Here is an 18497-nt window from a genome sequence, read left to right on the forward strand (position 1 = left end):
TGTCTTTAATGACGAAGAAACTTCGACCTCCACGGCTCAAATTTTCGACGGATCTTAGAAGTCTTTGTCAGTCTACAAACATCCATTTGTAAATAAACCATTAGTGTTACTACGTGACTTTTTAGGACATTATTAGATAGTGCATCGTATTAACGGTGCGATCATGTTTCTAGCTCGAAGTACATATTTCAACATTAATGCTTACAGTTCGAAAGCTTTAAAAATACTGGACTGTAAACAACAATACGCAAAACTGTTCGTCTTAGATAGAATTATACTTTCTGAATAACAAACAAAAAAAGCCTCTAACAATACAGAAAAAAATCAGGAAAGAAAGGCAGGTCATGGAAAACTATATGAAGACTAGGCAGGGGAAGTTATATTAGGGAAACTGGAGAAGTAATAACACCGACAGTCTTAGGAAGAAACTATTAACACAATACGAAACCTAATCGAACAAGTTAGTGCATAGCATCATGTTAGTTCGTAGTTAATCATCGAAGTAGGTGAAATGGCATCGTTTTTGTTATATCTCATATTGTAAATGCCTTCAGAACGAGTTGCCCTGATATTGCGCTACAAACATGATGCCATACTCTAACTTGTTCGCTTAGTAAATTTTCTGTAATCTGAGGCTTTTAACCCCAAAAATATTTTTACACCTGTACATCGTTCGCAAATAAAATTTGCGAACGATGTACAGAGGTATTTTATGATTAGGAGTCCATCTTGATTCGGCATTATCCCTTTCTATATTGGTTTTAGTAAAGGAACTATCAGCATAATCGTCCCTTAGCAATGTTCGTGGATAAGACCTTTTCTATCAAACAAAATCTTGAAAAAAAATTAAATAAATGATATAAAATAATAAATTGTCTACTGCTTTTATTTAATCTGGAATCTTGTGTCCATGACAGAAAATTTTCCTTAAAAGCTGCCTGCATCATGGCATGACTTTCAGTGCCATTCTTCCTACCGTAACACCAAACTTAATGGCAGTTCGTTGTTGAAATCCATCTCCAGTACTGTGAAAAGTGCACCACTCAAAACTGAAACGAGTCGGTATGCAAGTACGTACACCACGACACTACTGTTCTTATTACTTTCCTTCATATAAATAAATAAAAAAGAAAAGGACTAAAAACGCCAACATCAAGTTACAATGGAAGACCAGGATGAAAATGAGCACTGACGTAAATCAATTACAATGATATACGATTACAAGAACAGAGGTAACATACCTTGCAATTTTATGAAGGTAGCTAACGGGATACACCGGACAACACAATAATCAAGGGAACGCAATTAGAATGTTGCTAGTAATATCTGACTGTAATCAGTTACCGGACTATTAATTGGAGAAGACTTTGTATCACCTTTCGAAATGTTCACCGTACTATTAATTGGCTTACTGACAACAGCAATTACTGAAGCCAATATCTGAAAGCAGCTCTTCTCTCAAGAATGTCCTCTGGAATAAATTATGTTTTTTCAGTATTATCATCCATTTCATACCTAAGAGTAGAAGGGGTTCCCTAGAGGCAAAGGAAGTGCGAACTTTGCTAACGTTCTAGAACACCGCAAGTGTCGTTTCTTATTCATGAAGTCAATATGAATAGAAAAGAAGAAAGGAGACGGATGCAAAGAAGGTATTTGGAATTTTTCGCTTCTCGTTCAGGTGGACTCATTATTCATTCAAAATAAAACTTTCTGCGTTCACCTATAGAAAGAGAGAGTTATGCAATCGGGAGGCCGGAAAACTGATACATATCGCATCAAATCAGAAGTGTGCACACATTTAAAATACCATTCGTTTTCAAAAGGCTCACTGATAGACAGAAACCAAAAATTTGATCCTGCAAATTGTGTCTGTTATATATATAAGTCATCATACAATTTTTCCACAAATCCAGGATTACATATATTTAAATAATCAGGCCACCGATATCTTTTAATGCATTTGATGTGGGAAACAACAAATGAATTCTAAGGATTTTCATTTAGTGAAACACACAGAAGGAATAATATAATAACACTGTAAGCAGTGAGATCCTCAATAGAAAAAAAAAAATCAGCAGCATGGAGATCGAAATGAGTCGCGAAAAAGAGCTTACTTGCAGAGAAATTAAATGAAATCACCTCTGATGAATAACGAAGTCCATGTACCAATAAATAATGACATAGTTCAATACGTTTTATTTTTGAACAGCTTCCTATATAAGTTACCTTTAGTTACTAAAAGGCTTTGTCCTTAACAAAAGAGGCGTTCCCCACAAGCAGAAAGATCGCCAACGTACTTTTAAGACTAGAATAACCGTTACTTGCCTTTCATAATTATGTAGAGTCCCGAACAAAAGACCCTTCGCGTTGCCTTTATTACTAGAACCGTTAAAAGGAAGCGACTACCTGTTTTGACTTCAACTATTTCTCATCTGGAAAAGCTAATAAGAACGTGTTGACGTCAGGAAAATGAAGCTTCGCTGGCGGCAAATGTTACGGAAAACAATTATGAAGCTTAAACGAAATTAGTGACAGAAAATGGAATTTGTTTCCAGAGGATATTACATTCCGATGGAACATCGTTGAAGAGAGGATGTAATGTAAATCACAACCTATGGAAACTAGCAAAACAGAAAAATTTTTAAAGCAATAATAACAAATTGAGAAAAAAAAAAAAAAAAAGTATTTTACAAAATATCGGCCATAAAAATATTTAATAAACACATTACAGGAAGATTACTTTTGCAAAGTTAAAAAATCATAAAAATTGCTGCCCACTTGCAGCTCAGGGTCGAGACTACGATCTCCAATTAAATAAATAAATATTACCTCCACACCAGTTATTACTTAACAGATAAGGATATAAAAAAGAATACTAGTCATAAATAAATATGACAAATAGAAAAGGCAATACTTTTATCAGCAAACGTATCCTGATCCTCGCTAGAAACCTCATGTTGGCAGTCCTTTGGCAGATGTCAGACTGTGTCCAAATAAAACACAGGTAACTACCACGCTACAGTGAGAGCTGCACGAGGCTCTGAACGTCTCTTTGCGTCTGTTGCTCACAACGTGACTGTTTGATCTGACTCTGGATGAGTGTGGCAACTTTAAGTTCCGAAGCCTGGCGGTGAGAGCAGGAGGTAGTGACCAGTGATGCTCCGCAGCGATGTCTAACTAATGGGCAAATCCAACACAGCGAAAAGTCTTCTCGAGAGATGACAACAGCTTGCACTTTATTATTTATTTAAAGTTTTTTTTTTTTTTTTGTATTTTTTCTTTCTCTTCAGAATAAGCTTTTGCACATCAACTGAATGATCGCTCACTGCATAAATGTACCAAGTGACCAGTTCAAAAGATCAACACCATAGCGATCGTAATAAAATTCGAAGATAAAAAAAAAAAAATCTACACTGACCGTTTCAGAATATGAAAGATACTTCAGAGTAACTCGCACAACAGCACCCTTTCAGAAAGAGCTATGAACACCAGATGTTCTTCGGAACAGTGAATGCGATCAAGAACGTGCAGCGCGTGCGCACTCACTATCCTTCACAATTTTTCGGAGCGCACGGTCACACGTGACACATCACTAACTCCTGATGGTGCTCGTAGGAGAAATCTCACCAAAGGAAGCTTGTAACCAATCGCTGTTCGCTCCGTATCCGCTAAAATGAATCGCTTTCTGTTTATTATTTTTTAATTCGCATTTAGGCAAGCGGAAATTCTTTATTTTCTATCCACGTACTCTACCCATCATATGACTCTAATGAATGGACAACCCCAGAGACGTAATTTCTCAACTGGACTATAGCTTTAGCCTTCAGATCACAACAAGATCGTATTGCAGGAGGTGTTGTTAGTAAAGGTGGCGTAAACACCAGCAGGATTGATATGATTAAAAGGGATTTTAGGACAGGCAACATGTGGTATATAACAGCAGAGTAACGGACCTCATGAGTTGAAGTGACTACATTACTCAATTGTACAACCTACACTTATTTAATAGTGTATATCGCAGCAACCAAATCCCAGTTTTAATATAAATTGCATAACATCATTTTTTATCTGGCAATTTAAAAACGGATAAAAATTAAGAAATAGAACTGATATAAAGGTTATGAACTAATATAACGAAATAAGTCTGAAATAATGGATCTGAATGGATTTAAAGGAGGGAAAAAATTGTAATTTTTCGAAGGAAAGAAGGTAGGAGACTGGAGTGAAAACGTAAAATCGATTAGAGAATAAACAGAACGTTAACTGTCCCATTAATCAACCTAATAATACACATAACTCCACGACTAGATCTCCATAAGCTAAGAGGCTGTAGTTTAAATTCATGATATTGATAAATTTAAATTTACCATGTTTGTCTATTTCGGAGGATTAAAAATCACGCAGTCCCTGTCTGAGACCGACCAACTCAGCCACGAAGTGGAGGAGAAAAAGAAAAAATAAATAAATAACACATAGCAATTCCTCTCGTTTCGAAAAGGATCGAAACAGGCCATTTCCATACGATGTAGAAGAACAGCGGCCGTAGCACGATATTTTTGCATGGACATTTTTTCACTTAAACGCCTTCCTCCCTTCAGGTAATGTCCACGTATGTCTTATCTAAACTAGGATACATTATTGAACTACGGATCGGTACCTGATTCCCTCTCTAAGTAACTGAGATTTTCACTGAAGTTTATTCCACTGGCTCGTTTCAATCTGTTCAAAATCTACGACTACGTCTAAATACATGACAAATCGTAAATTTTTCTGAATCTACGCCAGCTCCAAATGCAACCAGAAATTTATTTCAGCTTTTGTTGTCCAAAAGAAGTTAAACTGTCATTCATTGTTCCTGATAAACATCAATTTTCCAATACGCAGTGTTTTTTTTTTTTTTTTTTTTTGGAACTGACAGTATCAAGTGCATTAAAGAGTAAAAGAAACACAGATCATCAATCTGATGGATTAAACCTGATCAGATCGGATGGTGTCATTCTTTACAATACATCAAAATTTTCCTAGCGTTTAATATTATTTTTGTTTGAAAAATGGTAGGTGTCAAGTTACGAAAACAAGTTAGTTAATGTACGCAGTGCGTCACATTTCAGGCATGTTAGCATATACTATTAATTCATGAATTATAACAAAAAAAAATAATAATAAAATAAAATAAAGGAGCAAAAAAGCAACGACTTTTATGCACGAACCGAGAACTTTGTTTCTGCGCATCCACCATATTCTTCCAATCAGTGAACGCCAACATAATATCCAGTGATTTGCTAAAATTTACAGTATATGAGATATGTATGGGAAAACAAATAAATAAAAAATAAAAATAAAATAAATAAATGAAAGAAAGAAATAATAACAGCCGGGTTTCTGTTTGTCCAATTTTAACGAAATTTCGGATGGCTCGACAAATCGTTCTAAAAGAACTAAATATAAAATTTTATAAAAATCCACCCTTAAATAGAACCTTCGGATATCACTGGACTACTTTACTTGATAAGAATCTCTATGCTTGCCTTGCTATAAATTATGCTTTCAGCATATTCAGATGCACAATATACGATTTTATAATAAGAAAGGCATTTGTAATGATACTAAATTTAAATTTATTTTAATGCATCCATTATTCTTAGCGACTTTAACATCTAGTAGTTTCACTCGCAAATCCTTTCATACGGGTATAAAATAAATGATGATTAGGTGTTTAGCCAGTAAAATAATATCGTTAATATAAATAGATACTGAATATCTTTAATTACGAATAGATACTGTAGCTTTCAAGACAAATCGTGTCTCTTCTTCAACAGAAAATGGAAACTTTAGGGATAAAATTATTCTAACGGACACAGTTGTGCGTGCAGTGACGCGTGCGAGGGCACTAGATAGGTCATCCAATCATTAAACTGGTGTTTATTGTTGCTGCATGGACGTGCGTAGTTTTTCTCCAGCGCTTGTCTAAACCTAAAACGGTTGTCTCTAAGATGGGGTGGTCTCATGCCTTTGCAGCGGTTCATGGCTCTCGAATTACACAATATATTGAGTGACTCTAACCAGGGGCGGTGGCAAAAGTGTCGGGAATGGTTAATTATTTCATAGTCCTGCTTGGGATTGAGGTCGTGGTGGGTGGACCAGAAGTGTTCCGCGATTGCGGACTGGTCGGTCTCAGCAAGGCGAATCGATCTGTCGTGTTCTGCAAGGTGGTCTTGAAGACGTTTCGAAGTCTCTCCTATGTAGCAGTTGTCACAGTCTTTGCAGGCTATGCGGTATATTACACTGCTGCGTAAGAGAGGGGTGATCGGGGTCTCTACATTCGAAACTAGAGAACGTAAGTTTCTACCAGGCAACTGCACGCATTTTATGCGGTATTCTCTGAGGATTTTTGAGATCCGGCCCGACATGCCTGGATAGTAGGGAATGTAGGCGGTAGGTACATTGTCCTGAGTTGATGGTGGTCTCAGGTGCACTGTGAGCTCCTGTGCTTGCAATAAGCACTTGTCTAATGTGTGTGTTTAGTAGCCACAATTGATCAAATCTGACCTCATTCTAGAAATCTCGTTGTGCCTAGCTTCATCTGTGCTGGAATGGCTCCAAGCCCTGGAGAATAGAGTGCGGTCAGTGCTGTTGAGATGACTAGGAGCATGGCTGGATCTGTAGTTTGTGAACTGTCCGCACTACATAGGCTTACGGTATACTGAGGTTTCTAGATGTGGGCCCACTCATTTTCTAGGACGTCCAAGAATGGGAGAGATCCATCTACTTCTAACTCTAGAGTGCACTGGATGAACACAGACAGGGAATTGAGATATTCCTCTAACAGGGGCGCCCATGGCAGTGTCATGTACCTGCTGGTATAAGGAATCCTCAAAGGTAAAGATGCTGCTTGACAAGCACAGGTTGAGGGCGGTACAGATGTCGTCAGTAGACGGTGATGTTCTGTTTGGAAGGTTTGAGTCATTCTCAAGGAGCCTCTTCGTATAGTGTACGGCCTGTTGGACAGGGTTTGATGTAAATAGCGACACTACATCAAATGATGCCATAACAGTGTTGTCAGAAATTGAGGGCTCTTTAATAAGGCGAATGAATTCGTCGCTGTTAGTGACAGTGTGGGTGGTATTTTCTACAAGAGGTGTGAGGAGTCGTGCAATATATTTGGATAGTTCATATGTAGGTGCATTGCAGCAGGACACTATGGGCCGGAGAGGAACACCTGGCTTATGGATTTTTGGTAACCCATAAAACTGTGGTAGTTGGCAGCCTGTGGCACTTCTGGTCCACCCACCACGACTTCAATCCCAGGTCGTGGTGGGTGCACCAGACTATGAAATAATTGACCATTCCCGACACTTTCGCCACCGCCTCTGGTTAGAGTCACTAAATATATTGTGTAATTCGAGAGCCATGAACCGCTGCAAAGGGATGAGACTACACACCATCTTAGAGACAAGCGCTGGATCAAAACTACGCACGTCTATGCAGCAACAATAAACACCAGTTTAATGATTGAATGACCTACCTCGTGCCCTCGCACGCCTCACTGCACGCACAACTGTGTTCGTTAGAATAATTTTATCTCTAAAGTTTCCATTTTCTGTTGAAGAAGAGACACGATTTGTCTTGAAAGCTACAGTATCTATTTGTAATTAAAGATATTCAGTATCTATTTATATTAAAGATATTATTTTACTGGCTAAACACCTAATCATAATTTATATCCTATGGATTCCAGTACAACAGGCCCATTTATCCTCAGGTATAAAATGTTAATTTTACTTACTGCAACTGGATAAATCTTTTTTGCTTTGCATTTCAAACAAGTGGTTGCGTGGAAATCTCTTAATACTAATAGAATATGTGGCAAAATGCTTTCTTATAGCGATATAATGGGAAAGGAAAAGAGGTATAGTCAAAGAAAATAAAGAGATTACGATTTTTACCCTAAAAGAAAAAACGTCAGCGGATCGAACACCGATTAGAGAAAGATCCCAGGAACATCGAGAAAGTGAAAAAACACGCGAGAGTTATTTGAACAACAATTTTCAGTGAAGCTCCTTTTCTGGGGATGCTTCCACCGCATCAAACAATAAGGAAAAGACATCAGGAAAGAAATATTATTTCATCAACAACAAAAATAAACATTTGGTTCCAAAGTAAATATGACAGACGGAAAAGATGCAAATGGCTAAAATCTAGATTTTATAACTGTGGAATATATTTGCCTTTTAGCGTAAATCCAACGGAGTCACTCCATTACATCCCTAAATAATGTGAAAGAATGAGGGCAGTATAACATTTTATATCCTCGTGGCAATGATCATGATCATTTATATCCTTCGTAATACTGAAATGTTCAACCATAAGAGGAAAACTCAAGAAGGAAATGGGTAGACTGCAACACTTACCAAAGAAATTGATACAATCTCTAGGTCAAATGGTAGAGAATTACAAAGTGCTATATAAACTATAGCTAACTTAGATGCCCCAAAACTAATACATCTGGGTCAATGACTAGTATATGTCGACATTTACGGTAATAAACAAATAATTAGGAAGAGTGGCTTGCGAATTACGTTAAATAAGTAACTTTAATTATGCACTACTATTCAATATACAGCTATATGCTAATAAATTTATATTAGTATATATTACAACAAAAACGAATAGCATCCTTAAGTGGGCAAACCGTTGGAACATCAATCATTACCGGAGTGTGAAATTCTGAATAATTATAGTATCCACACTCATTTTCATCTTGAAGTGTTTTTTTTTTTTTTTTTTTTATTTAGAAGTTGTTGGCGCATCGGCTTCTGTGGCCATATTGCACCTCCAAAGGTTTTTGCAGTACTTTGATCCAAGCCCGCGGCGGGAATCGAACCCGCGACCTTTGGGTTGCCGGGCAGGTACTTTACCCACTCGGCTAGCCCGGTCGGCATCTTGAAGTGTATACTATTCACAATCCCCCAGAAACATTACTTGCCTTGCCCAGCTACTTAAAAACAGAATACACCAGATGAAAAAGATTTCTGCAACGACGAAAAAGTGGGGGGAAGAGCCAGGAGTGAACAGATACACCCCTTCACTTCAAACTTAAAACATATGTTCCCGATTCCTCCAAATGAGTACATAATAGTTCTCCGTGATGAGGACATTTTATTTTCTTATGGCATAATGATTAATAGTTTTAAAATGTAAGTAACTCTAAAAAAAAAAAAAGGCAAATAACTAATATAAATAGTAGAACTATGCAAACCCTATATTACTGTATTAAATTAACGTATAATTCGATATATATATATATATATATATATATATATATATATATATATATATATATATATATGAGTAATATGGAAAGAAAGTTAGTAAATTGTATCAAGCTGTAACTAATACTTAGGGGCCAATGCAGTTGCTAGAGCAATTATGCATTACAACCATAATGTGTATAAAATATTTTGTATAATACTGAAGATAATAATATAGAAGTTAATTCAAGCAGACAATACCAAGCTGGATTTAAAGAAACGCAAGGGAAAAAAAATAATATATATACATAAAACTTATCGTTTTCTACCCACAATCTAGATGACTTCAACTGGAGCCAACCACCCAGACTGAAGGCAAAAAACGACAAGGAATTCTCTGTTTCTGTAATGATCAATATCTGCTAAGATATACAATATAAACAATTCCGAGATTAAGTAATTTGAATCTAAACCAATTAAAGGTAGTTAAATTTTTTAGAATCAAAAGAAAGACATTATAAATGCAAGCATATATTGAACATCGTTGACCCGACAGAGAACGTAATTTAATAATTAAAATAAGAATAAATATAAAGTATAAGGCATATCTACCGTATCCAGGACATAATGTAACAAATAGTCGTTATGAAATAATAATCCCTCTAGTGAGTATATACGTGGTGACCCCTATGTGATGGATATAGTAAAAATAAATAAATAAATAATTAATTAATTAAAGTTAAGTTAACGCAAAGAGTAAGATAGTAAGAAGAATAAAAACTAATAGAGTAGGAATAATTGAACCTGAACTCCATAAAGGCGAAAATATAGTAGTACAAAAAAGAAATAGTTTCTCCTACATCCTCGGATTGCCCTAATAATTTCGGAGAAATAAGAACAAAGAGTGTAGGACAGCTTAAAGACAATATAAGATATAAGTTGTAGCTCGGGTATGCCCGGGATCGCAAACCAGTTCCTATAGTAGGACCCTGAGCTGAATTTGCATGTCACCTTAGCGTGAACTTAAATATACACAGTGTGATTATAAAATAAGATAAGATAAAATAACATAAAATAAATTATACACTATAATTTGCAGGGCGGTGGGTACAAGTTTTCTAGGCCGTAAGACACCAAAAAAGCAAAGCGTATCCTATGTACATAATATACATGGATCTAAATCCGTAATTATGGTAATTATATTGAAGTATGCTGTTATGTTAGGCATTGGGATAAAATGATATTAGCATGCACTGATTTCGATATATTAGATCTCCAGTTTGTAAGGCCGACTATATTGAAATTAAATGCGTCTCTTCTTTTATTATATACGTTTACATCTATATTATTATGGAATATTTCTATACGAAGATCCAGGTAATTTACTATAGTATCAGAACTGTTAGTTTTTTTCCAATACACGTTCTTCTGGATATAATTTGCTGTAATCCTGAACGAAATGCGGACAATTAAACACACTTAGATCATGTACGTATCTGAACGTAAGTAGGTTATCTCGGAATGTTCTTTCTGTAGAATGGCACCCCTATAGGAAGTCCAGCATCCTGCAATTATGCAGGATGCTGGACTTCCTATAGGGGTGCCATTCACTTGAAAGTATAACGAAGTTCCGTCATATACGTAATTCTTAAAAATACATAAATTTATTAGAGTATCCCAGTAGGTTAAATCAAACTTTATAGCATTTTTATGTTCCAAATATAGTTTTCGGAGAACATTTTTTTAAATTGTCGAGATTGATACTAGTGAATAAACGGTTAAAGTGAAATGTTTGTATTGGCTGAATATTGTTTTTTTATTTATTTATTGCATTTATAATCGGTAATTGTTATTTATTATAATAGTTTTATTTACATTATTTAATATAGTTTTAAGTAACTTTTCTAACGTTTTACCTGGAATTTTAGCATAACTATCTCTACATGATAGTATGAATCTAAATGCAATAGGTGATTTATGAAATTTAGGTGTACCATATATAAACCGATATTTTAGGTTATTGTACTTTAATTTTTTATGCAATGCTATTAGTTTTTTTGATTATTACATTAGGGGAAGATGCTATGTATTTGTATGTGCTACTGGACTGCAGTACATTTTTAATAATTTCTATGTAATATTACTTACATATAATTGCATAATTGCAAGCAGCTTTGTCAACCGGAGTAATTACAAAATGTTTGTGTATTTCTTTGAGCTGCTTATTTATTAAATTTGTATTATTTAGATTATCCGGTATGAATTTCAATTGATTATATTTGTTAAATATGATATTGAGCATTATAAACAGCCACATGTGGTATGCCTCAACTGGTATATTACATTTGTATGCAGATCTTATGCAGTATTTTAATAAATGTAGATATAACAGTTTTTTAAAAGTTGATTTATTAACAGGTAGATTAGGTCGAAACTTAAAACCGAGTGATAAAATATCTCTAAGCTCGGAATATGGAATTATATCTAAATCGCCGGTTATAATGTGGTTATGATCTACGTATCTAAGAAACGAAGGCTTGTGGCAAACACATATATCCTGTCCAATGTTAATATTGTGAAGGTTTGTAGCTATTATTTTATAGTTACATGCTTTAAGACTAAATGGTTTAGCTTATCTAAATATGATATTAATATGTAAGTTATTAATAGGTAGCAAGTCGTTAAGTAAGTTAATAGTTCTATGTATATAAGTAAGTTAATAGTTCTATGTATATCCAAATTATCCATCATTTTATATATATATATATATATATATATATATATATATATATATATATATATATATATATATATATATATATACAAAAAAATTAAAATATATAGATAAAACTTATCGCTGTCTACCCACAATCTAGGTGACTTCAACTGGGCCCAACCACCCAGACTGAAGGCAAAAAACGACAAGTAATTCTCTGTTTCTGTAATGATCAATATCTGCTAAGATATATAAATTTAGAGATTAAGTAATTTGAATCTAAACCAATTATAGTGTATCATTTATTTTATTTTTTCTTATTTTATAATAACACTGTATATACTTATGTTCACGCTAAGTGACATGCAAATTCGGCTCAGTGTCCTACTATAGGAACGGATTTGCGATCCCGGGCTTACCCGAGCTACAACTTATATCTTGCATCGTCTTTAAGCTGTCCTACACTCTTTGTTCTTATTTCTCCGAAATTATTAGGGCAATCCGAGGATGTAGGAGAAACTATTTCTTATTTGTACTACTATATTTTCGCCTTCAAGGAGTTCAGGTTCTATTATTCCTACTCTATTAGTTTTTATTCAACTTACCATCCACATGTTTCTCTTTGCGTTAACTTAATTTTAATTAATTAATTATTTATTTTTATCATATCCATCACATAGGGGTCACCACATGTATATTAACCCACTAGAGGAATTGTTATTTCTTTCATGACGACTATTGGTGTTACTACATTATGTCTTGGATACCGTAGATATGAATTATACTTTTACATTTATTGTTATTTTAATTATCAAATTACGTTCTCTGTCGGGTCAACGAGGTTCAATATATGCTTGCATTAATATATTATCTTTCTTTTGATTCTAAAAAAAAATTTAACTACCTTTAATTGGTTTAGATTCAAATTACTTAATTTCTAAATTTATATATCTTAGCAGATATTGATCATTACAGAAACAGATAATTCCTTGTCGTTTTCTTGCCTTCAGTCTGGGTGGTTGGCTCCAGTTGAAGTCGCCTAGATTGTGGATAGACAGCGATAAGTTTTATGTATATATTTTAATTTTTTTGTATGTATATATATATATACAAACCTTACTTTACTAACCTTACTTTATCCCTTGCGTTTCTTTAAATACATCTTGGTATTGTCTTCTTAAATTGACTTCGATATTATACAACGTATTTTATTATATATATATATATATAAATCAGTATTCGATGTAACTCTATAAAGGCAATGTTTAAAGAGTTACATATGAAAAAGATATACAGTTGAAGAAATGGTCTCAGTGAATGCAAAATTAATAAATAGGTATTTATGCATATTTAATTCAATATATTAATACAATTTTTAATACAACTTATATATATATAAGGCCAATACAAGATGCTTTAAAGCTTAAAAATGTGTGGCTGATCTACAAACTATAGCTGATTTGATCCTAATTCTCCTTATGGAGTAACGTCCAACAGATATCTGGATATTCCGGATATTACTCGATCTGTTAGATCTGGGAATGATGTTAAATCTGATGGAACGGGTGCAGACAAGAGCAACAAAATTAGTCAGGGGCAGAAAAAGGGTATTCTTACCAAGAAAGACTTCAGTTCTGCAAATTGAAGCGTCTGGAACCTAGGTACCTGCGACGAGCGAATCTAATTTAAGTGTTTGAAAATTGAAAAGGATTGAGTAAACTAAATGCTGATGGCATGCATACTGTTTTTCGGCGACGTACCTAAGAGAAACATAAATTGAAAAGGGATGGTTGTAGGATAAACGTGAGAAAATTTTCTTTCAGCCAGGGAGGGGAGTAAATGATTGTTGGAACAAACAATAATGGGTGGATAGTTTGAATATATTTAAGAAAGGATTAGACAAATTATTAGAGGGGATAGATAGATGACGCGAGTATATTTTATTATTTATTTTTTGGCTGATGCTGAATCAGCTTGCTTCCATGCTACTACTAATGTATTTCCACGTAAGTACAGAGAACTCGAAATTAAAAAAAGAAAAAAAAGGCTGACTTTCTGTTGGTTCGATTTTGATTAAATTTGGAGTAACCCGAAAAATATTTCTGTAAGGCCCAAAGATAAAATTTTATAGAAATCACCAACTGGAAGTCGAGGTGTCACGTGCGAGCGATCGGACGGACGAACATTAAGAAAATAGGAGCTTCACGCATCTGTGAAAGGGACTAAAAATTAATAAACGGTAATAATTAACGTAAAATACATTTTCTATTTAAATATTATTTTAAAAAATTTCATTTGTTATTAGCTCTACCCAAATGGTCTAGAACTGCGATAAAGAAAACTGCGTGTAAATTCTCCTCGTTGTAATGCAGGTCAAAGTACAATTCTGAACCTTGGCTTTCCTATGATTAATTCTTGAAATAAAAAGAAAAAAGCAAAGGCATTTTCACTGATTAACATCCGCCCAAATCAATACAGGCAGACTCTCATGAGTTACATTCCAAACCTCAAGGATGTCATCAAGGTAATGGATACACGTCCAGTAATAACTACTCCACGTTGTTCTTCGTGACAAATTGATTTTGTATCAAATCAACTATGGGTACCCGAAGCTGAAGCGATGTACATTTAATTGGGACAGATAAAAAAAAAAAAAAGGGAATGGGCTCCCGACTTTTTTGTTTCAATGCACATATACCTTTCCAACTCCGTCTTTAACAATCAGCCGGGTTTAAATTTCTTTACACAGCTCTGGAAAATTAGAAACATTTTAAATTCATATTTTCATAAATAAGTAAACGAAATCCTCTAAGAATTAACATGTGTTAAAACTGTTACATCTACCTCAAATGTTGACTGAGTTTTTAATCTTACATTCAAGTCAATTGGACCAATTCTTCAACCTTTTCAATTTCTTTCTATGCCATACATCAAGATAAGCGTGATGGCTTTTCAGGTGTTCTTTGGGCTTTTAAATGATTTGTGATGTCATCGTTTTTGAAAGGCGGACTATGTTTTGAAAAGTACAGATGATGTGTTGGTATCTTAAAAAATTTATCTTTTTAAGTTATGAATCGAATTTTAGTCATGAGATATTTATGAGTGCTGTCAGAATGAACCCCCCTTGGGTAATTTAAAGTATGAATCTTCCTGTCTTTCATATATCACGACGTAAGCGTCCTAGATTTTCACTGTTTGTGCGAGGCATTCCGAGCAAGACTGTTTAGTCGTTTGTGAATAAAAAAACAATGACACAAAGTATACTGGGATGCCACCAATTTTTAATTTATTTTAGGGCCGTTTGTTTAAAATTCATTATTCATTTCATTAAAAACTAATTAGGGCCTCCGCAAGTGTCATTTATTATGCTAAGAAATAACACACACAAAAAGTTTAAATGATTTAAGAATAGTAAATTAAACTTTGTTAAATTTCACATAAGGGCCACTCATGAAGCAACATCACATTAAGAAGTTTAAGATAATTTCAAACTGGCACAAACAATAAAGCAATGTGAAATGTAATATTTACGATTTTAAAGCAGACTAAGATATTAAAGGTTCAAAATTTGATGCTAAAATGAAGTGATGTCACAATGTTTACTTACTTATGGATAAATAATATGCATACTGATTTGTAATGTACTACTAAAGCACCATCTGAAAATTGTCCACCTACACAAAGTGAATATTAACTATATAGTGGATATTCATTTTTTTCAAGAAAAATAGGATGCATACAGTCAACACAATTACCTCTGTTCGGATTTGAATTGAACTAAACCCACAGTTTTTTTTAAGTGAAAACAAAAATATTTTTCATCTTTTATTTATTTTTTTGCTTTAGCAAATGTTATGTTTTACCAATGAAGGGCATATTATAATCTACCCTTTATTTGCCAAGAAAAGAAAAAAAGAAGGAAAAAAAAAAAAAAAAAAACGCTATTACAGGGCACGCACATAGCAATACAGAGAGATTTACAAAGAAATCAAATGCCCTAATAAAAATAAAAATCACAATAAAGTCTTATATGTAATGAGAAATAACCGGAGGAGGAGGGTAGACTCAGTGCACTCCTTGACCTTTTGCTAGTATGAACAGTCCTTCAACCGAAATTCTGAATCAAGATGGTTTCAATCAAGGTATTTTACTGAAACATCGCCTTTCCTGATGAAAATAAATTTTTCACCAGGAAAGGCGGTTTTTTTAATTTTGCGCCAGGATGGGTATTTTGAAGCTTAGCGTTTTGTACCTGGAGTCCACCAAGCACAAAAAAAAAAAAAAAAAAAAAAAAAAAAAAGAAAGAAAGCGTCAAAATACCTCAACATCAGAATGGAGTTTGAAGTAGGTCTAGAATGCTATATTGCCAGCGGTGCTAATAAAAAATCTTTATTATTTTTTTCTTTTTCAGACCACGTCCGTAAAAGGAAATTTTATAATGGACAAGTTGACATTTCAAAAGTGAGCACTTGCTCTCAAACTTTATTTTAAAAAACGCGTGTTCTATTATGGATAAAAAGCAAGAATTTCGAAAACGTCGTGGTGTAAAGGTCACTAATTCAGCGTTTCCCAAACTGGGATCCACATAGCAGTTCCAGGGGGGGGGGGGGCACGAAACGGACCCTCTGGAACTGGTCAAATTATTCGTTCTATGTATAACAAATTGATGATAAATAAAGTTATTGTTATATATTTATGTAAAACTAATAATAAAGCTGAGTTGTTTTAAACATAAGTTTGAATTTTCTTTTTAGAAAACTCAGTGTTCACACACACTATAATGCTCAATACACAGCACTGAGCATTACAGCTATGGTTCATACTATCAAACACAGAGGAACACATGTATATATATTTATATATAGAGGAGGCTGCAAACTTTTTTTTTTATTTTTGAAAGGGTCCGTAGATCTCAGTAGTTTGGGAACCACTGCTCTAATTGATAAAACTATAGGGAAATGGATGAAATAAAATTTACAGATTCTGGTACATCGTAGAAGGTCAGGCCGTCCAAACTTTTGTACAGTATGCTGTTTATTTTTCCTGCCAAAACATTCTGCCTGTAGACTACAAAGCATGTTTCCTGAGTTTCTGGATTTAAAACACGGCGCAACGTTGCCCTAGACATTAATTTGGCTATCACGTAAAAAAGTCTATAAAAATTCTTCCGTCCCGACGGAATTCGAACCAAAGCATTTTATACAAAGTGTGGAATAACACTTGATAGACCATATTTTCTAGGATGAGGCAAATATTTTTGATGAGATAAAATCACTGAAATGTACAGAGGAATCTGCGAAATATTACTGCAAGAAAAGATAAAGATCAAGCAGGGTCACTGTCAAGCAGTGAGTGAAGAGATGAACCGATGTTCCATGCTATTGCAGTACAACTAGTCAATATGATCTTCAAACTCATGGTTTTCAAGCGGGCTCAAGGAAGAAGGGAACTAAAAATGGTGTTTCTCTGAGACCATTTTTGCATTAACTGGAGAGTGGTAAGATTAAGAATGAAATATTCTTCATATCAATCATGTCCATAAAACTATCAAACCAAGAAAGATGGTCTGCTGAAAGAACACTCATTTGATACGAAATATATTACTGGTTTGGACATAATCACAGATATGATGTGATAATGTTATCATTATCTAAACTCATGACACCTTAATTACAGCCACGTGATTTGGTATTTTCCATGCCCCTCTGCCTACTTCATTGCGATTCTTGAAAAATTCATAAACTGGCCATATCTAAGACTTACCGGTGGAATTAAGAACCCAGCTGCTTAGAATAGACCATTTGTACGCTTTATACATTTTTCTTTTTAAATTTTTTTTATTTTTTAAAATATTTTGTAGGTGCTATAAAGGTTGATTCGTACTCGATTTTCAACAGCACTTATCAAGGCATTGATAAGTGCTGTTGTGGTAAAAAATTTAGACAGTATTTCCTTGATATATTCAACAGTATTTCATGTTTGTCAATACCATAAAATTTCATATCGACTCTTGACGTGTTACAATCATTGGCATGTCAACTTTCCATCGAGCCAGTATCCATAATTTAATTAACATTTGTTGTAAAGACCATTAAAAATATATGACATTTAACAAATATAATTCATGCACAAAAAGTGCGATGAATCATATCATTAACCTTGAAAACTGAAGATAAAAGAAAAATTGAAGAAAAAAAATAATATTGAAGACCAAGACCATCAAGCTCTACTGTGTGTTTCTCCTGATTTATATCAAGCAATGGATATACCGGAATGAAGCCCTGAGAGACCTATTCAATAACAACAGGGACACCAAACACTTATCTGTCAAGTACAGAGAGAGAGATGATTCAAACACCATATGTGCTCACGAGATACAAGCACAGCCATTTGTATAGGCAAATTAAGTAGTTAATAGCGTTTACAGACACAGTATTTATCGCCTCGGGTGATCTAAGCCAATAGTGGATGGCGTAATTCGATAAGAGAGACAAGCATTATTAATTCGAAGGCTGGATTTGGTAGTTAAA

The 18497-nt window shown here is 34.3% G+C and overlaps 1 protein-coding gene across 15 annotated transcripts in view; it reads right to left on the reverse strand.

The window, feature by feature from the left end:
• Window positions 1-18497, reverse strand: part of LOC150090662 (MAGUK scaffold protein DLG1-like) — an 800778-nt gene that overhangs the window by 294062 nt on the left and 488219 nt on the right. For 2 of the 15 annotated variants that reach the window (XM_090372152.1, XM_090372137.1), the window contains exon 1: window positions 2915-3066. The exons of the other annotated variants lie outside the window; for them this stretch is intronic. In XM_090372152.1, coding sequence (XP_090228278.1) covers window positions 2915-2956 — 42 coding nt within the window. In that variant the 5' untranslated portion in view covers window positions 2957-3066. Of the gene's footprint in view, window positions 1-2914; window positions 3067-18497 lie in introns of those variants that run through there. 15 annotated transcript variants of the gene reach the window in all.

Source organism: Mastigoproctus giganteus, chromosome 1 (genome assembly GCF_048544385.1).
Source record: "Mastigoproctus giganteus isolate SK-2022 chromosome 1, ASM4854438v1, whole genome shotgun sequence".
Classification (NCBI taxonomy): domain Eukaryota; kingdom Metazoa; phylum Arthropoda; class Arachnida; order Uropygi; family Thelyphonidae; genus Mastigoproctus; species Mastigoproctus giganteus.